This window comes from Lonchura striata, chromosome 25 (genome assembly GCF_046129695.1).
Source record: "Lonchura striata isolate bLonStr1 chromosome 25, bLonStr1.mat, whole genome shotgun sequence".
NCBI lineage: Eukaryota > Metazoa > Chordata > Aves > Passeriformes > Estrildidae > Lonchura > Lonchura striata.
The window spans coordinates 8,390,736-8,413,228 of record NC_134627.1 but is presented as its reverse complement, the minus strand read 5'-3'; the positions used below and the strand labels follow the sequence as shown (position 1 = coordinate 8,413,228).

The 22,493-nt window shown below is 68.5% G+C and overlaps 4 protein-coding genes across 4 annotated transcripts; 1 reads left to right on the top strand and 3 right to left on the bottom strand.

The window, feature by feature from the left end:
• Positions 1 to 507: 507 nt before the first annotated feature.
• Positions 508 to 5,343, bottom strand: MRPL10 (mitochondrial ribosomal protein L10). Its single transcript, XM_077788344.1, has 5 exons — positions 5,297 to 5,343; positions 3,584 to 3,753; positions 2,750 to 2,914; positions 1,797 to 1,941; positions 508 to 1,138 (listed from the first exon to the last, which is right to left on the bottom strand). The coding sequence occupies exons 1-5, from the start codon at positions 5,334 to 5,336 to the stop codon at positions 894 to 896; spliced, it is 765 nt and encodes a 254-aa protein (XP_077644470.1). The 5' UTR covers positions 5,337 to 5,343; the 3' UTR covers positions 508 to 893.
• Positions 5,344 to 5,443: 100 nt separating this feature from the next.
• Positions 5,444 to 9,210, top strand: LRRC46 (leucine rich repeat containing 46). The gene is given in 8 exon segments (XM_077788342.1): positions 5,444 to 5,585; positions 5,667 to 5,727; positions 6,485 to 6,593; positions 7,549 to 7,595; positions 7,691 to 7,800; positions 7,991 to 8,060; positions 8,609 to 8,823; positions 8,826 to 9,210. Coding segments are annotated over 8 exon segments (1,014 nt in total). The 5' UTR covers positions 5,444 to 5,554; the 3' UTR covers positions 9,197 to 9,210.
• On the bottom strand, positions 9,186 to 13,053 carry SCRN2 (secernin 2). Its single transcript, XM_077788341.1, has 8 exons — positions 13,023 to 13,053; positions 12,534 to 12,705; positions 11,976 to 12,157; positions 11,653 to 11,852; positions 11,359 to 11,574; positions 10,451 to 10,616; positions 10,201 to 10,378; positions 9,186 to 9,659 (listed from the first exon to the last, which is right to left on the bottom strand). The coding sequence occupies exons 2-8, from the start codon at positions 12,702 to 12,704 to the stop codon at positions 9,501 to 9,503; spliced, it is 1,272 nt and encodes a 423-aa protein (XP_077644467.1). The 5' UTR covers position 12,705; positions 13,023 to 13,053; the 3' UTR covers positions 9,186 to 9,500.
• Positions 13,054 to 16,922: 3,869 nt separating this feature from the next.
• Positions 16,923 to 18,026, bottom strand: SP6 (Sp6 transcription factor). Its single transcript, XM_021545482.1, has one exon. It carries the CDS (start codon positions 18,024 to 18,026, stop codon positions 16,923 to 16,925), a length of 1,104 nt encoding a protein of 367 aa, XP_021401157.1.
• Between the last annotated feature and the right edge of the window lie 4,467 nt (positions 18,027 to 22,493).

Genomic DNA, 22,493 nt, shown 5'->3' with positions numbered 1-22,493 from the left:
CTGAGGATCCCGGTAATCACCGACCCCTGAGGATCCCGGGAATCACCGACCGGCGGGGGTCTCGGGGATCACCGACCCCTGAGGATCCCGGTAATCACCGATCCCTGAGGATCCCGGTAATCACCGACCCCTGAGGATCCCGGGAATCACCGACCCGCGGGGGTCTCGGGATGGATGTCTGAGGGTCTCAGCAGCATCATCCCATGGATAGCTTGGGGACTGCCAGCCCCCGAGGGTCTCAGGGACCCCTGACCCACCGGCATCCCGGGAATCATCATCTCACGGGGGTCCCTGGACTCACCACTCCATGGAAGCCCTGGGAATCACCGACCCACGGGGGTGTCAGGGACCACCCCCCAAGGTGGTCCCGGGGCATTCCCAGCCTGGCATTTCCCTCTCCCACCCCCAGCTCTGCTCCCTCAGAGCAGCCCTGGCCTCTCCCCCCACGCCGGGGGGCAGGAACACCCCCAACCCACCCCCCAAAATCCCAGACGAGGCCTCGGCATCTCCACGCAGACACTTTAATGGACGGGACAGCGATCCCGGGGTGGGATCAGTGTTACAGCACACCCCCATTCCCAAGGCACGGGGCTTGGAGTGCCCAAAATCCCCCCTGGAGGCTCCATCCCGTGCTCCTCCTCCTGCTCTGGCTGATCCCAGAGATCCCCGATCTCTGCTGGGATGATCCCAAAGGAGCACAAGGGAATGGCCACCACTCCCTGCTGGGACTGGGGGGGGCCACAAGACCCTCCGTGTCAAACCACCAGTCCCTGACACCCCTCTGCGGAGCTGGAGAATTCCATGGGAATTGTGTCCATGATCCTTGAACCCCTCATCTGGGGGGGCTCCCCGTGTCCCAGAGCCAGGGAGGAAGCGGTTCCCGGTGTCCAGCGTCAGCTCCCCGCAGCGCTCCGGCCCGGGGGAGGCCCCGCGGCCGCCGCCGCGTCCCGCAGGCGCCGGACGTGCTCGTCCAGGAGCGCCGTGAGGCGGGCAGGGCCCCGCTGGAGCAGGGAGGAGGTCTGGGAGCACAGCTGGGACAGGGCTGCCACCGTCTGCCCCCGGGACACCTCCAGGGATGGCAGCCGGGCGAAGTTCTCCACGCCCTGGCGGCTCAGGATCGTGTCGTCGATGCAGGCGCCTGCCAAGAGGGAGCTTGGGATGGGCATGGAATTCCAGAGACCTCTGGGGAGGGATTGCTGGCTCCTGCAGGCTGCCCACCCCTTGCTGGATGGGCATGGAATTCCAGAGCTTTTTGGGAAGGGATTCCTGGCTCCTGCAGGCTGCCCACCCCTCGTTTGCATGGATGCAGCCCCATCAGGGGGCCTCATTCCCAGGCCTGGCCTAGCATTCCCAACCCTGGATGAGCCTCCCGAGCTCTGGGTCCCCATTCCCATCCCTAGGCCCTCAATCCCAGTCCTGGATGAGTTTCCGAAGCCCTGGGCCCCCATTCCCAACTCTGGGCCCCCATTCCCACCCCATGCCCCCATTCCCAACTCTGGGCCCCCATTCCCACCCCATGCCCTCATTCCCAACTCTGGGCCCCTATTCCCATCCCATGTCCCCATTCCCATCCCATGCCCCATTCCCATCCCCAGCTAACCCCAGCCCGGATTTGGGGTCTCACCCAGCAGGATGACCTGTGGCACCCCATTCCCATTCCATGCCCCACTCCCATCCCCAGCTAACCCCAGCCCGGATTTGGGGTCTCACCCAGCAGGATGACCTGTGGCACCCCATTCCCATCCCATGCCCCATTCCCATCCCCAGCTAACCCCAGCCCGGATTCGGGGTCTCACCCAGCAGGATGACCTGTGGCACCCCCTTGAGCACCCGCAGCATCTCCCTGGCCCGCGGCTCCGGGCTCACCAGCAGGACGTTCCGGCACACGAACAGCGGCAGCAGATTCCGGAGCTTGGACTGTGCCAGCACCGGCCGGGCAACCTGGGAGACAGCCCGGGATGAGCACCGGGGCACCGGGACACCCCGGAGCCACCGGGATAACCCTCACCGGGACACCCTGGAACCACCAGAACACCCCGGAGCCACCAGAACACCCCGGAGCCACTGGGACACCCCGGAGCCACTGGGATACCCCAGAGCCACCAGGACACCTCGGAACCCCTGGGATACCCCTGGAACCCCCGGAATACCCCTGGGATATCCCCGGAACCACCGGGACACCCCAATACCACCGGGACACCCATGAACCCACGAGGATACTCCCAGAACCCCTGGGATACCCCTGGAACCATCACCATACCCAGGGATACCCCCTGGAAGCACTGGGATAGTCCCAGAACCACCAGGATACCCCTGGGATATCCCCAGAACCACTGGGATACCCCTGGGACACCCAGGACACCCCAGGATACCCCAGAACCCACGGGATACCCCTGGAACCCCCGGGATAGCCCTCGAACCCCCAGGATAACCCCAGGACACCCCAGAACCCTTGGGATACCCCCAGACACCCCAGAACCCTCAGGATAGCCCTGGAACCCCCAGGACACCCCAGAACCCCCAGGATAGTCCCAGGATACCCCAGAACCCCCAGGACACCCCCAGGACACCCCAGAACCCCCAGGACACCTCAGAACCCCCGGGATACCCCTGGAACCCCCAGGATAGCCCTGGAACCCCCAGGACACCCCCAGGACACCCCAGAACCCCCATGATTCCCCCAGGACACCCCAGAACCCCCGGGATACCCCTGGAACCCCTCGAGCCCCTGCGAGGGGCTGAGCCCCACCTCGTTGAGCACGAACTTGAGGTGGATGCCGTGCCTGCGCAGGAAGTGGCGCAGCGTGGCCACGTCCTCCTCCGCCATGGAGTTGTAGTGGCACACGGCCACCATGCGGCTGGCCCGCAGCGTGTCCTGCAGCTGGCCGCGCAGCACCCGCGCGTAGCCCTCCTCCTGGGGACAGGGGATGGGGGACACAGGGTTTGGGGACAAGGCGGGACCCCTGGGGACACCCACATGTGGGGTTTGGGGACAGGGACAGCCCTGGGGTCACAGCACCTGCAGGGAGCTGTCCTCCTGGGGACAGGGAGTGCGGGATTTGGGGACAGGGAATGTGGGGTATGGGGACTGAGGGACAGCCATGCTCCCATGGATCTTGCAAGTGTTCCCATGGATCTCAAGGTGCCCTCACAGATGTCAAGGTGTTCCCATGGATCTTGAGGTGTTCCCATGGATCTCGAGGTGCTCTCATGGACCTCGAGGTGCTCTAATGGATCTCGAGGTGCTCTCATGGACCTCAAGGTGTTCCCATGGATCTCGAGGTGCTCTCATTGACCTCGAGGTGCTCTCATGGATCTCGAGGTGTTCCCTCCCATGGATCTCGAGGTGCTCTCATGGACCTCGAGGTGTTCCCATGGATCTCGAGGTGTTCCCATGGACCTCGAGGTGCTCTCATGGACCTCGAGGTGATCCCATTGATCATGAGATGACCCCATGGACCTCGAGGTGCCCTCACAGACCTGTCCATCCCGCACACGGCGTCTCGGCCGTTTCCCACTCCCACCCCGGGTCCCGGCCTGCGGATGCCGCGTGTCCCACGTTCCCGGGCCGTGCCGGGCTCACCTGGGGCGCGAGGGGCGCGGGCGGGGGCTGGCAGCGCGGGGGCAGGCTGGGCCGCGGGGGCAGGTACTCGGTCAGGGCCAGCAGCTTCTGCCGCTGGAAGTGCATGGCCTTCCAGTGCCGCGTCACCGCCTTGGAGCCGCGCCGCAGCAGCTGCAGGGCGGGCAGCCAGGCTGCGGGCAGCGCTCAGCGCCGGGGGAGGCTGGCACCAGCCCCCGCCATGCCCTGGACCCTGATCGTGCCCTGGACCCTGATTGTGCCCCATTCCTGATCGTGCCCCGTTCCCGATCGTGCCCTGCTCCTGATCGCTCCCCAGTCCCTGATCATGTCCCCAGTCTCTGTCTCCTCTCAATCCCTGGCCCAGTCCCGTTCCCATTCCCGTTCCCATTCCCGTTCCCATTTCTGTTTCCATTCCCACTCCCATTCCCATCACCATTCCTATCACCATTCCCACATTCCCGTTCCCATTCCCCATTCCCATTCCCATCCCAGCCCTGTTCCCACTCCCATTCCTGTTCCTCTCCCATCCCACTCCCATTCCCAGCCCCATTCCCGTTCCCATTCCCATTCCCATTCCCATTCCCGCCCCTGTTCCTATCCCCATTCCCATCCCCGTCCCCGTACCCATTCCCATTCCCATTCCCATTCCCAATCCCATTCCCAGCCCTGCTGCCATTCCCATTTCCATTCCCGTCTCCATTTCCGTCCCCGTTCCCATTCCTGTCCCCATTCCCATTCCCGTTCCTGTCCCCGTTCCCGTCCCCATTCCCGTTCACATTCCCATTCCCGTCCCCATCCCCATCCCCATTCCCATTACTGTCCCCGTTCCCGTCCCCGTCCCCATCCCCGTCCCCATTGCCATTCCCGTTCCCGTTCCCGTCCCCATTCCCGTCCTCATTCCCGTCCCCATTCCCATTCCCATTCCCGTTCCCGTCCCCATTCCCGTCCCCGTCCCCATTCCCGTTCCCGTCCCCATTCCCGTCCCCATCCCCGTCCCCGTCCCCGTCCCCATTCCCGTTCCCGTCCCCATCCCCGTCCCCGTCCCCGTCCCCGTCCCCGTCCCCATTCCCGTTCCCGTCCCCATTCCCGTCCCCGTCCCCATTCCCGTCCCCATTCCCGTCCCCGTCACCATTCCCGTCCCCGTCCCCATTCCCGTCCCTATTCCCGTCCCCATTCCCGTCCCCATTCCCGTTCCCGTCCCCATCCCCGTCCCCATCCCCGTCCCCGTCCCCGTCCCCATCCCCATTCCCGTCCCCGTCCCCGTTCCCGTCCCCGTCCCCATTCCCGTCCCCGTCCCCGTTCCCGTCCCCTTTCCCGTCCCCATTCCCATTCCCATTCCCGTCCCCATTCCCATTCCCGTTCCCGTCCCCATTCCCGTCCCCTTTCCCGTCCCCATTCCCATCCCCGTCCCCGTCCCCGTTCCCGTCCCCGTCCCCATTCCCGTCCCCGTCCCCGTTCCCGTCCCCATTCCCGTCCCTATTCCCGTCCCCATCCCCGTCCCCATCCCCGTCCCCATTCCCATCCCCATCCCCGTCCCCGTCCCCATTCCCATCCCCATCCCCGTCCCCATCCCCGTCCCCGTCCCCATCCCCGTCCCCATTCCCGTCCCCGTCCCCGTTCCCGTCCCCTTTCCCGTCCCCATTCCCATTCCCATTCCCGTCCCCATCCCCGTCCCCGTCCCCGTTCCCGTCCCCGTTCCCGTCCCCGGTCTCTCACCCCGCCGCCACCGCGCCCCGCCGCTGCCCAGCGCCGCCATCTTGGCGGTGGCGCGCAGGGGCTGCTGGGAAGGGGCGCGCGGCGCTTCCGGCGGGCCGGTCTCCATGGCGGCGGGCCGGTCTCCATGGCAACGGCGCCGGCGATCGGCGTTGGAAAGCCGCCACCATCCTTTCCCCACTGACACCCCCAGCCCGCAGCTTTGTCACCTCTGTCCCCTCAGACTGTCACCCCTGAGGAGGGGACAGGGACCCTGCGGTCATGGCTGAGCGAGGGGACAGCCTTGGTGGGGGTGAGTGAGATTTTGGGGGGCTCCTCCTGGGCAGGGGGGGGCTGCACCGCTGGCCTGGACCCCCACCCTGAATTCCCACAGCCCCCGAGGAGCCGTCCCCGGGAGTGACCCTCAGTGACAGCCTCGTCAGCACCCGCAGCCGGTGAGGAGCCACGGGGCACCCCAAAACCCCACAGAGCCCGGGATGGGGCTCAGAGCACCCCAAAATCCCACATAGCCAGGGCTGGGGCTCAGGGCACCCCAAAACCCCACAGAGCCAGAGCTGGGGCTCAGGGCACCCCAAAACCCCACAGAGCCAGGGCTGGGGCTCAGGGCACCCCGAAACCCCACAGAGCCAGAGCTGGGGCTCAGGGCACCCCAAAACCCCACAGAGCCCGGGCTGGGGCTCAGGGCACCCCAAAACCCCACAGAGCCAGAGCTGGGGCTCAGAGCACCCCAAAACCCCACAGAGCCAGAGCTGGGGCTCAGGGCACCCCAAAACCCCACAGAGCCCGGGCTGGGGCTCAGGGCACCCCAAAACCCCACAGAGCCAGAGCTGGGGCTCAGGGCACCCCAAAACCCCACAGAGCCAGGGCTCAGGGCACCCCAAAACCCCACAGAGCCAGAGCTGGGGCTCAGGGCACCCCAAAACCCCACAGAGCCAGAGCTGGGGCTCAGAGCACCCCAAAACCCCACAGAGCCCGGGCTCAGGGCACCCCAAAACCCCACAGAGCCAGAGCTGGGGCTCAGGGCACCCCAAAACCCCACAGAGCCCGGGCTCAGGGCACCCCAAAACCCCACAGAGCCCGGGCTCAGGGCACCCCAAAACCCCCCTGGGCTGGCAGGGAGGGGGCTCAGGGCACCCCAGGGCTGGCAGGGAGGGGGCTCAGGGCACCCCAAACCCCCCCGTGCCCCTGCAGCCCCTCAGGGCCGCTGCCCACCGGCACGCTCCGCCTGGACCGGGAGCAGATCTCCTCCATCGGGCGGCTCCGCAGGTGGGGGGACATCCACAGCCTCTACCTGCAGCAGGTACGGAGCTGGGGGGGCAGCCAGCACTGGGGGGCACAGAGACCCGGTTCTGATCCCACTGAGACCCCAAATCTGATCCCACAGACACCCCAGTTCTGATCATGGGGGGCACAGAGATCCCAGATCTGATCCCACAGACACCCCCAGTTCTGATCCCACAGAGACCCCCAGTTCTGATCCCACAGACACCCCAGTTCTGATCCCACAGAGACCCCCAGTTCTGATCCCACAGAGACCCCAGATCTGATCCCACAGAGACCCTCAGTTCTGATCCCACAGAGACCCCCAGTTCTGATCCCACAGAGACCCCAGATCTGATCCCACAGAGACCCCAGATCTGATCCCACAGAGACCCCCAGTTCTGATCCCACAGAGACGCTCAGATCTGCTCCTGGGGAGCACAAACACCCCCGGTTCTGTTCCTGGGGGGCACAGAGACCCCCAGTTCTGCTCCCACAGACACCCCCACTTCTGCTCGAGTTTTCCCTCCCCAGTATCCAGACAGGGACAATTTCTCTCCATCCCAGAAGGTTTTGTCCCAGTGACCCTCACGGAGGTCTCTGAGCCCCCCACCCTGGTGGGTTTCGTCCCAGTGACCCCCCAGTCCCCTCACAGGGGTCTCTGAGCCTCCCCCCATTCCATCCCCCCTGGAATTCCCGTGTTCCCAAGCCCCCATGAGGATACTCAGCTCAGGGCCCTGAATTTTGGGATCTCTTCATGTTCCCCGCTACCCCATTCCCTCTCCAGAATCTCCAGAATCTCCTTGGCTGCCCCCAGGGTTGGTTGGAGCAATCCCAGAGCGTTCCCAAAAATGTGAATTTTCATTCAGTAGGCAGAAAAATTAAACCAAACCAACAAAAAAAAAAAAAAAAAAAAAAAAAAAAAAAGAAAAAACCACACATTGGTTGTTTGTTTTTTTTTGTTTTTTTTTTTTTTTTTCTATTTTATTTTCCAGAACCAAATTGAGAAGATGGAGAATTTGGAGGCTTTTCCCAACCTGAGGTCCAGCAGCTTCTCCCTGCTCCCAAGGATTTCCTAGGCTGGGGAAGCCAAGGGGGGCTGTGACATCCCCCCAAAACCCTCCCTGTGCCCTCCAGGTTTCTGTGCCTGGCTGGGAACCGCATCCAGAGGGTGGAAAAGCTGCAGGGGCTGCCCCACCTGAGCGCCCTGGACCTGTCCCACAACCTGATCCAGGTGCTGGACACAGGTGGGAGCGCAGGAACCCCCCCAGGCCCGTGTGGCATTCCCATCCCCACTCCCTGCCTCAGTTTCCCTGGGTGTGAGGGGAATTGCTGCTTTGGGGGGTTGCCTCAGGAGTGAGGGAAGAGCTCAGGGGGATTTGGGCGAGCAGGAATTTTGGCTCCCAGCCCCTCTGTGCTTTGCCTTTGTCCCGGCAGAGGAGCTGCCCCGCAGCCTCCGGATCCTCGACCTGACCGGGAACCGGTGCACCCGGCAGGAGGGATACAGGTGGGTCAGGGGGGGCAGAACAGCCCCCCAGAAACGGGGAGAAGCCTCGGGGTGATCTCACGGTGGCCTTTGGGTACCTCCAAGAGAGCTGGGAAAGGGATTTTGGACAAAGGATGGAGTGACAGGATAAGGTGGGGATGGATTCACATTGCCTGAGGGGATTTTGGGAAGGAATTCCTGGCTGGGAGGGTGGAGAGGGGATGGAATGGAATGGAATTCCCAGGGAAGTTGTGGCTGCCCCTGGATCCCTGGAAGTGTCCCAGGACAGTTTGGAGCAGCTGGGATAGTGGAATGTGTCCCTGGATGGGATTTAAGGTCCCTTCCCACCCAAACCATTCCATGAAATCTCAAGCACAGCCTGTCCCACCAAACTTCAGGGATGTGAATCCCTGCTCTCCGTACTCCAGGGATGTGAATCCCTGCTCAAACCCCAGGGATTTGAATCCCTGCTCTCCTCCCTCAGGCTCCGGTGGGCTGAGGGAGGATGGGACACCCACTCCCAATCCCACAGCTGCACAAAATTTGGCTTTTCCTTCATTTTCCCACAGGGATCTGGTGGTGGCAGCCCTGCCCCAGCTCCTGCAGCTGGATTCCCAGCCCGTGCGTGGAAACACGGCCGAGCAGGAGGCGGGAGGAGGCTCCTGCAGCAGCAGCGAGGAGGAGGAGGAGGAGGAGGAGGAGGAGGAGGAGGAGGATCTGCTCCCTGAGCTGAGGATTCCCTTCACCGTGGACAGAGGTGCCGGGATGGGGCCGGGGCAGGCGGCACTCGGGGCTGGCAGTGCCACAGCTGCTGGAATGCTGTCCCGGCAGATTTCCTGCTGGATCTGCGGCGGGAGCTGGCGGGGCGGGCGCGCTGCAGGCGCAGGACGAGCCTGCAGGAGCACCGGGCCCGGCTGCAGGAGCTGTGCGAGCGCCGGGCTCTGCTGCTGGGCCCGGGGCAGGACGGAGCCGCCACACCCCGCTGTCCCCAGGGCAGCCCCGGGCCACCGCTGTCACCTCTGCCGGCAGCCAGCGGGTCCCAGCCAGCTCCCGGGGCCATCCAGCCCCCAGGCAAGGCTCTGGAGAAGGAGAGTCGTGCCAAAGGAGCGGGGAATGGGCAGTTATCCCAAATACCCTGCAGCAGCAGCAGGCAATAAAGGCTTTATTCCCACCCCGGTCCAGCTGGATGCCACCCTACAGCCATCCCGAGGGGCTGGAAATGGGGGAGAGCACACACAGGGTTGTGGGCAGGACTCCCAATCCCATCCCACATCCTTGTCCTTCCCCTGGCACCTCATTCTAGGCCGAGGGCACCTCTCAGTGCTTTCTCCAGGCTAAACTGAGGGCTGGGACCCACGGGGGGAGTCAGAAGAGTCAGGGTCGGGCTCTGGGAATGTTTTGTGATTCCCTATCCAAGAGAAACGCCGTGGGGGAAGCCCAGCCCACCCACCTGTGTGGGGTTTAGGTGTAAAACTTCATCTCGGCCTCCACGCAGTCGAAGAAGAGGTCGGCCAGTTCCTCGGGGCAGGGGCTGGCGGTGCCCTCCAGCAGCTCCCGCATCGCCTGCAGGCCCTGCTTCTCCAGCTCCTGCAGCGTGTCCAGGAGCTGCTGGCCCCGCTCCTGCGGGATCGGGGTGGGTCAGAGAGCTCAGAGCCTGATCCCATTGCAGGGTGGGGTCAGAGAGCTCAGTTTGATCCCATTGCAGGGTGGGGAAGGGTCAGTGAGATCTGTAGGGTCTGCAGGGTCTGTGGGGTCTGTGGGTTCTGAAGGGTCTGTGGGGTCTGCGGGGTCTGTGGGGTCTGCAGGGTCTGTTGGGTCTGTGGGACCTGCAGGGTCTGTGGGATCTGCAGGGTCTGTAGGATCTGCAGGTCTGTGGGATCTGTGGGACCTGCAGGTCTGTGGGGTCTGTAGGTATGTGGGGTCTGTAGGTCTGTGGGATCTGTGGGATCTGCAGGGTCTGCAGGGTCTGTGGGATCTGTGGGACCTGCAGGGTCTGTGGGGTCTGTAGGTCTGTGGGATCTGTGGGACCTGCAGGGTCTGCAGGGTCTGTGGGATCTGTGGGACCTGCAGGGTCTGTGGGGTCTGTAGGTCTGTGGGATCTGTGGGATCTGCAGGGTCTGTAGGTCTGCAGGGTCTGTGGGCCCTGTGGGATCTGCCGTACCCGGTCCCGCTCCATGAGCTCCAGCGCTGCCTGATGCCGGCGGTACAGCTCGTGACGCCGATCCACGGAGCTCTGGAATCTCGGGATCTGCTTGGCGGGATCCTGCAGGAACTCAGGGGATCTCACCTGCGGCACCGGCTTGATACCAGCCACGAACACGAAGGGCTTGAAGACAGACCTGGAGGAGAAGCTGGGCTGAGAGAGCAGAATTCAGGGAGCGCCACGTCCCCGTCCCCAGCGCCGGCCTCACCTGGAGGGGTCCGGGGTGGCAGTGAAGAAGTGGACGCAGGGCAGGGCGGGGTCGCGGGGCAGCACGGACACCATGCTGCCGGCCGTGCGGAACCCCTCCGCGTCCACGCAGATCCCGCTGGCCTTGTCCCGCAGGATGGACATCACCGTCTCCACTGTGATGTGACCTGGAGGGACGGGCAGGGCCACCTCAGCGCTGCCAGCTCGGCTGTGGGGACATGTTCGGGGGAGCCGAGGGTGGCTGTCCCCACCCCAGGCCCTGTCCCCAGGAACTGGGGATGTGCCAGCACAGATGCAGCCCTTGGTGAGCCGTGGGATCCCTGTCACCAGCCCTGTCCCCACCTGAGTTCTGCCACAAGAGCTTCTTACCAGTGTGGAAGCAGCCCTTGGGGAGCCATTAATGGGTATTCCCATCCCTGTCCCTGTCCTGTCCCCATCCCTGTCTCCGTCCTATCCTCCTTCCTGAACCCATCCTGTTCCCATCCCTGTCCTTGTCCTGTCCCTGTCCTCTTCCCATCCCCATCCCTGTTCCTATCCCAGTCCTGCCCTCATCCCCATCTCTGTCCCCATTCCTGTCCCCATTCCTGTCCCTATCCTGTTCCCATCCCTGTCCCCATCCCTGTTCCCATCCCCATCCCCATCCCCATCCCCATCCCCATCCCTGTCCCATCCCCATCCCTGTCCCATCCCTATCCCTGTCCCCATCCCTGTTCCCATCCCCATCCCCATCCCCATCCCCATCCCCATCCCCATCCCTGTCCCATCCCCATCCCCATCCCCGTCCCTGTCCCTGCCTTGTCCCCACCTTGTCCCCACCCTGTCCCATCCCCATCCCCATCCCCATCCCCATCCCCATCCCCATCCCCATCCCTGTCCCATCCCCATCCTCATCCCCGTCCCTGTCCCCACCTGCGTGCTGCCGCAGCAGCTCCCTGCCGGCGCGGAGCCGCGCCTTGGCCGCCTCCATGCGCGGGGGCTGCTCCTGCAGGGAGAAGGCCCGGGCGAAGCTGAACTCGCCGGCCCCGCTCCACCAGCCCTGGCTCCGCGCCCGCTCCCGCAGCCCCGGGTGCTCGGCCGTGATGTCGCTGCCGATGCTCAGCTGGTTGGAGATGTTGCGGCTGCCCTCTGCGCCAGCCGGGCCCGGGGGTCAGTCGGGGCGCTCCGGGACCCCCCGCGCCCCCGGCCCACCCGCTCCCCGCTCACCGCGGATGCGCTGCGCCGCCCAGTAGCGCCCGGCCGTCTCCAGCAGCCAGGCCTCGCTGCGGTCGGCCAGCAGGAAGGTGTTGTGGTACACGAAGGGCACCGGCTCCTCCTTGCAGCTCCCGCCTTGGCCGTAGCGCTCCAGCAGGGCCGTCATCACCTCCAGGGCCTCCCGGGCCGAGCCGCCCCGCTCCAAACCCAGCCTGTGCCAGGAGGGTTGTCAGGGAGTGCTGGGGGCTGGCACAGCGTGGGCACGGGGCTGGCACAGCGTGGGGACACGGGGCTGTTTTCATCCTCACCATCCTCAGCATCCTCAGCATCCTCACCTCACCAGGTCCATGCCCAGCAGCGCCTCAGCCTCGCCCACGGGCTCGCGGGTCCACACGCCCTCGTTGCCTACGCAGACGCCGCAGTCGTTGGCGCCCATCTCGGCGCCCCAGAGCCAGGCCGGGCGGCTCAGCACCACAGCGTGCGTGCGCTCCGCCTGCTCGATCTCCAGGTATGTGCACTGCGGGGACACGGCGGGACACGGTGTGACACCTGGCACGCTCAAGGCTCTGTGCCTGCAGCCGCCCTGGCACACCGAGGGGACACCTGGCACGCTCAGGGCTCTGTCCCTGCAGCCACCCTGGCACACACAGGTGACACCTGGCACACCGAGGTGCTCAGGGAGACACAGACGTGACACCTGGCATACTCATGGCTCTGTCCCTGCAGTCACCCTGGCACACTGATGTGCTCTGGGGGACACACAGATGACACCTGGCACGCTCAGGGCTCTGTCCCTGCAGCCACGGTGGCCCTGCACAGTGGGGGGACACACACGGCTGACCTGGCACCTGATGCACTGATCCCTCTGGCCCCTTTGGCCCAGCACGGCTCACCTGGACTTTGTCCCCAGGACGGTGGCTGGCAGCGGGGACATAGACGATCTCCTGGACCTCGTCTCGGGGACGATCGGCGTTCTTGCCGAAGATGACGGCGGGGGACGCCGTGTGCGGTGGCAGTGCCACGAAGCAGTCGCAGGACGAGGGCACAGCACCGTGCCCGGCCATCCTAAACCGCGTCGGGATGGGCACCGAGGCCGATGTCACCCCCCTGTCCCTGCCCCGGGTGTGTCCCCGGGTCCCTTTGGGGCTGGGCGGGGGAGTCTGGAGGGGCGGCCGGGGGGTGAAGAGGTGCCTGGAGCTGGGGGACACCAGGGACCCCACGGCGGGGTGACTTAGGGGCACCCCCCGCCCCGGGACCCCTCAGCTCCGCACTGACCGGAGCCACCCCCCCTCGCAGCCCCCGTAACCGGGACCTTCTCAGCCCCGACCGCGGGCGGGACCCCCTCCCTCGCAGCCCCGCGGGAGCCTCCCGTTCCCACGGACCTGCCGCTGTTTCCGCACCTCCGCCGCTGCCCGGGCCCGCCCCGGTCCGCCCGGTCCCGCCCCGGCCGTGCGACGGCGGCGCCCGGTGGCCGGAGGCCGCACGGCGGCAGCGGCGGGGACCGGCCGCGGCACCGGCACCGGCACCGGCACCCGAGTGGGTCGGGGGGAAGTTCCCAAAAGAGCCCGGGGACGGGGGTCCCGAATTTCCTCCCGTGGATCAGGAACGGCGGACCCGGGTGTGTCCTGCGGGGGTCCCGTGGGTCAGAGCCCCGCGTGGGCAGCACCCCCGTGGGCACCCCCGCACCTCCGTGGGCGGCACCGGCGTGGGCGGCACCGGCGTGGGTGGCACCTCCCGTAAACACCCCCGCGCCCCCGTGGGCAGCCCCCGCGTGGGCAGCAGCCGCGTGGGCAGCGCCCCGCCCGGCCCGCGGTATGCGGCCGGACCTGCCGGGCAGCGCCCTGCCCGCGGGGGGACCCGGCCCGGGGGGTGCAGGGCGGCACCCTCGTGGGGGGCTCGGCTGGTCCCAGCCCGTGTCACCTCCACAGCCAGCAGCCCCCGGACGGTGTCCCCGTCCTGGGAAGCCTTGGAGAGCCGAGGACAGGCTGGGGGGCCCCTGAGCCCCTCGGTGGGGATGGTTTGGGGTCGGGATCCCAGACCCCTGGGTCCCTTATTTGGGGTCGGGATCCGAGACTCCTGAGCCCCTCGGAATGAATGATTTGGGGTCGGGATCCCAGACCTCTGGGTCGCTTGGTGGGGATGATTTGGGGTCAAGATGCCGGACCCCTGAGTCCATTGAAAATAAATTATTTGGAGTCAGGATGCCGGACCCTTGGGTCCCTTGGTGGGGATAATTTGGGGTCGGGATGCCAGACCGTGAGTCTCTTGGGCAGGGCTGATTTGGGGTCGGGATTCCAGACCCCTGAGGCCCTTGGCAGGGCTGATTTGGGGTCGGGGTGCCCGAGTGCCTTGACAGGGATAATTTGGGGTCGAGTTGCCGAACCCCTGAATCATTTGACAGCGAAAATTCGGGGTCAGGGCGCCGGACCCCCGCGTCCTTCGGCAGGGATGGAGCCGGAGAGCCGGAGCGTGGAAAACACGCGGCGTTTATTCCAGTACAAAACCCAAACCCCACAGCCCCGCAGCCTCTTCTCAGCACAAACTCTCCCCTCGCCGGGCACCCCCGGGGCCGCCCCGCTCCATCCCCGCCGCAGCCGCCCCCCAGCCCGGGGCCCCGGCCGGGCCGGTCCCTCCCTGCCCCGGGGAGGCGGCCCGGGGGTGGATGGGGGACGCGGCGGTTCGGGGCGCGGGGCCGGGATCCCCACGCCGCAGCAGGCTGGACTGGTTTCCCGGCCGCCGTCCCTCCCCACCCGGTTTTACAGCCTTCATTGCCCCATCGCGGCAGGCAGAGCCCCGGGGCTGCGGGGGCTGAGCGCACCTGGGGGGGCTGAGCGCACCTGGGGCCCCCTCGCAGCCCCCCGGCTCTGAGCCAGGCGGGGACAGCTCGCTGAGGCTGGACCCCGAGGCCCGGCGTGGCCGTGGGACCTCCCCTGCCCACCCGTGGGGTGCCCCTGCTGCAGCCCCCCACAATCTGCGGCTCCCCAAAAGGCCGGAGCCCCCCCAGATGCTGCTGGAGCCGGGCTCGGCCGCTAAAGTCCCGTCGGTGCCGCACTGTGGGACACTGGGGAGGGTCCTGAGCCCCCCCCCGGGGTCCCTTTGGGAGATGGAATCCCACCTGGGGGACACCGAGGGGGAATTTTGTGCTGGAAAAAGCAAATTGCGGAGTCGGGGACGTCCTTCGAGAGCTGCGGACAGCCCAGGTCACCCGAGTGCTGCGGAGGGACGGCGGTGGCCGTGCTGGGGCTGGGGCCACGTCCTCGCAGACCCCCCCAGCGAGACTTCACCTCGTGCTGGGGGGTCCCGGCCCCACGGCCCGCCCCTGCCCCACGGCGCGGGGGGGCTGCTGCCAGCCCCTCGCGCATCCCTGGGGACGGGGATGGGGACAGGGACAAGGACGGGACCCTTTGAGGGGTCCGAGCCCTCCCCATCGGCACAGCCCACGGCCACAGCTTCGGCCTGGGACATCCACTCTGCCCGAGCGGCAAAGCCTGGCTTCACCTTAATAAAATAATAATAATAATTAATAATTAATAATAATAATAATTAATAATTAATAATTAATAATAATAAAACACTCAAAACCGAAGGCCTCGGGGCGCCCTCTGGGCACGGACCCCACTCGACTTCACCTCTACCCCTTCCCCCCTGACCTCGGGGTGCTCCAAGCCTGGGCAGCCCGGGGGGTCAGCGCCCCCCAAATCTCCCCCCCTCCCCAGATTCCCAACTGGTTTGAACTGCTGTTGGCTGGGGGGCAGCGCCGGGGGGACCCCCGGGTGCCTTGAGCAGCCAGTGAACCCCCCCCCAAAAAAAAAAAAACAACCTCCCCAGGTCCCGGGTTTAGCGTCTCCTTCTGTGTCCGAGGGGTTCTGCCAAAATCGGGGTGTAAGACCCCGAAAGATCTAAAAACCGAGATTCGTGGACCCCCAGCCAGGGGTGTGGGACAGATACGGGGTGCCCTGGGGACAGGGGGTGACCCCAGGGCAGGAAAACCACGGGGTCCCTGGTGGGGGAAGGCCCGGGGGTCCCCGGGAGGTGCAGGGAACTGGGAAGGGGCAGGCGTGGGGTCCCCGGGGGGGACGGGCAGCATGCACGGGGGGCCAGGCAGAATTCCCTGGAATTTCGGGATCCCGGGGAGGGACGGCTACGGGACCACGGGGGGACAGGCAGCATGCACGGAGGGGACACGGGGTCCCTGAGGGGACGGGGGGATGGCTGCGGTCCCCAGGAGGGACGAGGGGGGCACAGGCAGCTCGCCCGGGGCTGGGGGATGCCCCGCAGGGAGCGGCGGGGGGCTCGGGGCGGCGGGCGGGCAGCGCGGCCGTGCCGGGCCGGAGGAATGCGGCCGTCCCGGCTCTCCCGGGCCCGCGGCCGCCCCGGTGCTTCCCGCCCGGGGCCGCGGCGGTGGGTGTGGGAAAGCTGCAGGTGTGCGCTTGGGCAACCGCCCGCCGCCCTCCGCTCGCCCGCCGCGGCCCCCCGAGCTCCCCACGGCTCACATTCACGCGGGACTCCTCTTTTTGTGGGTTTTTCCCCCCGCTTTTTCCCCATTCTAGCCACGATTCAGGCCGAAAATGGGTTTCACATCCTCAAGCCCCACAGCCAAAGCGGGGATCCAAGGGGTGGGGGGACCCCCCGCCAGCTCAGCATCCCCAGCTGGGGCAGGGGGATGTCGCCAGCCCCCGACCCCCGCGTGTCGCCCGTGGGTGGTGGGCGACAGGAGAACGGGGCTGGCACGGGGCAGGGGCTGAGCCGGGGTGCCACGGTTTGGAGGGGACCGTGGGGAGGGCGCCGGGGGGCTGCGGCCGCCCCCCTCCCCGAGCGGAGGCTCCCGGGTTTCTCCTCTCCTCTCTCCCTTTCTCCTTCTCCTTCCTCCCCTTTGGGCTGGACGTGCCCGGGCAGCTCCTGCTCCTTCGGCTCCCATTGATGTTCCTCCCAAACAGCCCCGCCGCCTGCCAGCAGCCTCCCGGAAAAAAAAAAAAAAAAAAGATTTGGGAAGCCGGGGGAGGATGAGTGGGGGTGGGGGGGGAGCGGGAGGGAGAACCGGGGCGGGAGAGCGGGAGCGGGACAAGTGAAACCGCCGCGGGGCAGCTCCGGCTGCGGCGCTCCCCAACGGGCGGCGGGGACGGGGCCGCGCCACCGGCGCCGTCCCCGGCCTCGCCGCCGCTCCCGGCACAAGGTGCCAGCCCTGCGCCCACCCCCGCCCGAAATCCCTTCGGAGACCGGCCCCGAAGGCTCCCCCCGGCCCCCGCCCCACCTCCATCCGCGTCCCCCCGGGGCTCAGCGGCTCAGTTTGTGGGGGCGGCCGTGCCCCCCTCCGGCTCCCTCTTGCCTCCCTTGGCCGCCGACGGGTCCCCGGCGCCTTTGCCCTCGGGCTCGGCCCCGTCCTTGCCCCCGTCGTGCGTCTTCATGTGCTTGCCCAGGTGGTCGCTGCGCATGAAGACGCGGCCGCAGACGGGGCAGGAGAATTTCTTGGCGCCCGTGTGGGTCTGGAGGTGCCGCTGGAGCTCGTCGGAGCGGGTGAAGCGCTTGCCGCAGAAGAGCCAGTTGCACACGAAGGGCCGGTCGCCGCTGTGCCAGCGCAGGTGGGCTTTCAGGTGGGAGGTCTTGGCGTACGCCTTGCCGCAGCCGGGGATGTGGCAGTTGTGCAGGTGCTTGCGCTTCGCCCCCTCGGGGCACGGGCCCCCTCTCTCCGCCTCCTGGCAGTTGGGGCAGCGGCACGCCGCCTGCCCCCCGCCCCTGGGCACGGCCCGCCGGGCCCCCTTGGGCCGCCCCCCGGCCTCCCCCTCCGGCCCCCGCGGCTCCGGGGGCCCCTCCAGCGCCTTCACCCCCTCGGCCGCCAGCAGATGCTGCGGGGGCAGCAGGTGGGCGGGGGGCGCGCAGAGCTGGTGCTCGGCCCCGCCGTACCCGCCCAGCCCCGCGGGCAGCCCGGGGTGCCCGGGCACCTGCAGCCCCCCGCCCTGCCCGGGCGGCAGCTCCATCCAGCTGGCCCCGGCGTGCAGCTCCCACCAGTTGACGCCTCCGCCTTCCTCGCCGGGGGCTCCGGGGTGCGGGGGCCGAAACCAGGGCTCGTAGGGATGCGCCATGTCCGGGGCGGCCGGCAGCAGCTTGGCGTAGGCTCCGGGGGCGGCGGGGCCGTCGGGGGGCAGCTCTAACCTCGGGGGGCCATGCGGGTCGTAGGCGCCGGCGGCGGCGAAGGCGGCGGCGGCGTCGTCGGGCCCCGGCAGCGGCAGCTCGGGCGGCGGCAGCGGCGAGGCGAAGTCGGGGGCCCCCGGCGCGGCGGGGCCGTGGGGCTGGAAGGGCTGGAGCGGCTGCAGGTCCAGGTGGGTCGGGGAGGCGCGGGGCGCGTCCGAGGGCTGGGATCCCAGGGAGCCGCAGACCGCCGTCAGCATCGCGGGGCGGCGGCGCGCACGGACCTGCGGGGCCAAGCGGGGCGGGCGGGGAGCGGGGAGAAGAGCGGTGAGAGGAGGGGGGGGCGCAGCTCCGCACCCCCGTCCCTGCGCGCACCGGCACCGGCACCGGCACCGGCACCGGCACCGGCACCGGCACCGGCACCGGCGGCTCTGCAGCGCCCGGCAGCCGCGGTTCGGGGGTCGGTGAGCCCCCAGCGAGGAGGTCGCGCTGCTCTGCAGCACCGCTGTGACACCGGGATGGTGGCGCCCGTTTAGGGGGCACCCCTTACACCCGTCCCCGCCCCCTGCGGACCCTGTGCCAGCCCCTGGTGCCGGTGGGTCACGTCAGCAGAAGGGATCTGTCCCCGATCCCAAAATCGGAGGAAACCTCCAACATCTGCTTGGTCGCCCCCCCGACTGCGTCCCTCAACACTGCCTGGGTCCCCAAGGGGACATAGGTAGCATCCCCAAGCCCACGGAGGGGACAGGGCACCCACGGGGGGACACGGTACCCACGAGGCCAACCTGTCTCTCCCGCATGGCAGCCGGGCTGGGAAAGCATCACCCCCTCTGCTCCCGCCCCAAGGCCAGGGCCCGGCTGGGAGCCCTCGGGCTGTTTTTTGGGGGGGCTGCACCCCCGGGCTGGTTGGCAGCGGGATGAGGCAGCGGCGCCGCGGGCCGAGCCCCCGGCAGCGCTTTGAAGCCGGGCTCGGGGCTGGGCTTGGCCCGGGGCACCCCCGGGCACCCCCGGGGCACCCCCGGGCGCCCCCAGACCCCCGGGCACCCGCGGGCTCCCGGCAGGGCGGCCGTGACTCAGCGGGAGCTGTGCAAACCCCACGGGGCTGGGGACGGGCCCCACCCCGGTGTCGAAATCCACCTGCCGCCACCGGCTCCCGCCACCGGCTCCCGCCCCCCGGCTCCCCGCGGCGAGGGGCGGCCGCGACCCCCGCCCCGGAACCCCCCTCGCACCCCCGGCCGCTCTCGTCGCCATCCCCTTGTCCCCGCCGCCCCCACGCTGCTCCCCCCAGCCCGCGGGGGACACGGGCAGACCCTCAGGGACACCCTCGGGGGGTGCTGGAAGATTTGGGGTGGGGGATCCCCTAAGGGACCCCCAGCGCCCCCCGATGCCAACGCTGTGATTCCAGGGTCCCCACAATGCTGGAGACCCCTCGGCTGCGCGGGGGCAGCGGCGGGGACACCGAATTCCCCTGCCAGGTGTCGCCCAGGAAGGCAGGGGGACCCCAAAGGTCGGGGTGGGAGTTTGGGGGGGTCCCAAAATCCCCTTATGGGACCCAGCTGTACCTGTGCTGCGGGCACAGGTGGGCGCTGGCAGGGAGAGCCCCCCGGGGTGGCAGCTGAGCAGATTTTGGGCTCCTGCTCCCCCGTGGGGGCTCAGCTCTGCCCACCCCAACCCTGGGGACGCCCTCCTGGGGACTGTCCCCTCCTCCTGGGGACACCAGTGGGGTGGGAGGGGGCTGGCACTGCCGGGGTGCATCGCTCCCCCCGCAGTGCTGCTCGGTGGGGTCCTGAGCCCCCCAAATTGGGGTCGAACCCACAAAGCGCCGCGGTGCCAGCCCCTCACGGGGCTGTGGGGGGGGCAGCTGGCACGGACCAGATCTGGGGGTGTCCCCCAGCCCCCCTGACCCCCACGGGATGGGGGGGACCCTCCTCGCGGTCCGGGGGTCGTTCCCACCCTGTCAGGTGCAGCACGGGGCTCTCCTGGACACCCCAATCCCAGCTCGGGGATCCCCCCCGTTTCGGGGGTCCCACGGACCCCCCGGTGCAGCCCCACCGTGACCAGCGGCACCATCCCCCCCCCCTCCCGTACCAGTTCCAAACCGGGGCAAAAGGGCCACGACCGGGATGGGGGGAGCGCAGGGAGAACCCCCCCGCACGGGCCTGCCTCGCCAGGCACGGAGCCTCCCAGGACATTTTTCCATCCGGGAATGATGACAAAAATCCCCAGGGGCCCCCAGCGTCCTCCCTCCCTCCCTGGCGGGGCTCAGCGACGCGTTGGCCATTTCACCGCAGGGAAACTGAGGCAGCGGCGGGTGAAGCGTCCCGTGAGTCACGGCCCGGGCTGGGCAGAGGCGGCCCGGCCCCGTCTCCCGGCTCCGCCGGTGCCTCGCCCCGCGGCGGGGCCGGGCGGGCGCCGCTGCCCCCAGCACCGGGAGCCCCGACGGGGGGCACGGGGGCGGCGGCGGGGCCGGGCCCGGGGGATGCCGCGGGTTTGGGGGGGATGCCGCGAGTCCCGGGGGACGCCCCGGGGCCGGGGGGGGTGCGGTGGGTTCGGGATTGTCCCCCCGGCCCGACCCAGGGCAGCGCTGCCCCGGGGACGTTCCGGGAGGGGAACGGGGCCGCACCGGTGGCGGCGGGGGGGTCCAGCCTGTCCAGCCCCCCGCAGGACTCGGTGCCACGGGAGGGGTCTCAGACCCACGGGAAGAGTCGCGGTCCCGAGGGGAGGCGGTCGCGCTGGAAATTGGAGCGCGGGGACGCGGCGCGGGGTCCCGGGAGGTGGCGGGGCCGGGAGCCCCGGCGCTCGGTGGCCAGCGGACGCGGCGGGGTGGCGAGCAGCGACTCGCCGGGGCCGGAGCGGCCGCGACCGCGTCCCTGCCGTCGGTCAGCGCGGCCCCGTCCCCGAGAGCATCGCGGGGCTCGCATCCCCGCGGCCGGTGGCACCGGGGGTACGTACGGGTCTAGCGGCAGCGAGGTCCCGGCGGGTCCGTCCTCATCGGCGGGGCGCGGGCGCTGCTTCCCGAGGGGACCCCGAGGGACCCGCGCGGCTCCCCAGGGACGGGGCACCCACTGGGCCGGGCGAGCAGGAATGGCCGGGTCCCAGCCCGGCCGCCGGCTCTTCCCTCCGCCCCCCCGCCCAGCTCCACCCCCGGCCCGGTGATTTTAACCCTTGGAGGCAGAGCCGCAGCCCCGCCGCTTGACAGGAGCCGGCTCCGGTCCCAGGATCCGGCGGATGAAAGCGGAGGGAGGGGACGGGAAGTTCGCAGCAGACACCGCAAACAGGGGGGTAATTAAAGAAGAAAGCAACAACCGCCTCCCTCCCGCGCCCGTGGCCGCCTCCTCCTGCCACCCCCCCACTGCCCGGAGACCCCCCGGCGCCCCTTGGGTCCCCACCCCCGCCCAGGCACCGCAGCTGTCCCCCCCTCGCCTCTTGGTGACACACGGGGGTGGCCGCCCCCTCCTCCTGCCACCTCCGGGGACCCCCAAGTTGTCCCCGCACCCAGGGGTGGCACACAGGGGTGGCCGCCCCCTCCTCCTGCCCGCAGGGGTGTCACCTGTCCCCGTGGGGGGCTCAGTGCCCCCGTTGCGCCTCGGTTCTGAGCCGTGGGGTCAGTGGGACGCGGGTGGGCGCCGGGGACAGTTTGGGGGTCAGAGCCGGCAGGAGGGGGTGGGACACAGGAGGCACCGATGGATTTGGGGTAACCCAAAACCGCCCAGCAGGTGCCGGCCGAGCCTGTCCCCGCTCGGCCGGGGGTGTCCAACCCCCCTGTCCCCCGTGTCCCCCCACGAGGCTGCCGGGAGGGACAAACCCGGGTGACAACGCCACGGCCAGCGGAGCCACTTCTTCACCGCCGCGTCGTGTCCCCATTTCCACCCCCCGCCCCCGGCCGGCGGCCACCGGTGGGACTCCCCGGTCCCCAAATGCCACGGGAGAAGGCGGCGGTGGCCCCGCGGGGCCGCGCCAGGGCCGGGATCGCGGCTGGCGCTGGGAGCCCGCACCTCCCGGCCGGCCTGGCAAGCGCCCGGGCGGGCGGAGGGAGCCGGGAGCTCCTCCCTGGCCCCGGGGAAAACTCTCCCGGTTTTCATCATCCCAGCAGGGACGGCTCCGCCGCCGCCGCCACCGAAACGCGGCGGCCTCGTGCGCTGAGCGCGGCCCCGCGGCCCGGCCCCGCCGCGCTCCGGGAGGGGCGGCCCGGGGGGACACCGGGAACGGGGACACGGGGATGGGGACACGGGGATGGGGACACAGGGATGGGGACATGGGGATGGGGACATCAGGATGGAGACATCAGGATGGAGACATTGGGGATGGGGACACGGGGATGGGGACATGGGAATGGGACACTGGGGTGGGGACACTGGGGTGGGGACATGGGGATGGGACCAGGGGATGAGGACACCGGGAATGTGGACACTGGGGATGAGGACATGAGGATGAGGACCTGGGGATGGGGACACCGGGATGGGGACATTTGGGATGGGAACATGGGGATGGGGATATGGGGATGGGGACACTGGGATGGGGATACTGGAGTGGGGACACAGGAATTGGGACCTGGGGATGGAGACACGGGGATGGGGACGCTGGGATGGGGACCCTCGAATGGGGATCCCGGGATGGGGATCCCACCATGGGGAGGGGGGTTCTGCCATGGGGATCCCGGGATGGGAAGGGGCAGGACAAACCGCTGCTGGGGTTTCTGGTTCTGCAGAAATGGGGGTGAACACACG

Excerpts from the sequence above, each read along its gene's own strand:
- MRPL10 (XM_077788344.1), bottom strand. The coding sequence starts at position 5,336 with ATGGCGGCGCTGGGCAGCGGCGGGGCGCGGTGGCGGCGGG. Across the intron at positions 2,915-3,583 it reads CCGCGCCCCTCGCGCCCCAG|GAGGAGGGCTACGCGCGGGT; the intron begins GTGAGCCCGGCA and ends CCCTGTCCCCAG. Across the intron at positions 1,139-1,796 it reads GCCACAGGTCATCCTGCTGG|GCGCCTGCATCGACGACACG; the intron begins GTGAGACCCCGA and ends CCCTCTTGGCAG.
- SCRN2 (XM_077788341.1), bottom strand. The coding sequence starts at position 12,704 with ATGGCCGGGCACGGTGCTGTGCCCTCGTCCTGCGACTGCTTCGTGGCA. Across the intron at positions 11,853-11,975 it reads CTGGGCATGGACCTGGTGAG|GCTGGGTTTGGAGCGGGGCG; the intron begins GTGAGGATGCTG and ends CTCCTGGCACAG. Across the intron at positions 9,660-10,200 it reads AGCTCATGGAGCGGGACCGG|GAGCGGGGCCAGCAGCTCCT; the intron begins GTACGGCAGATC and ends CCGATCCCGCAG.
- SP6 (XM_021545482.1), bottom strand. The coding sequence starts at position 18,026 with ATGCTGACGGCGGTCTGCGGCTCCCTGGGATCCCAGCCCTCGGACGCG.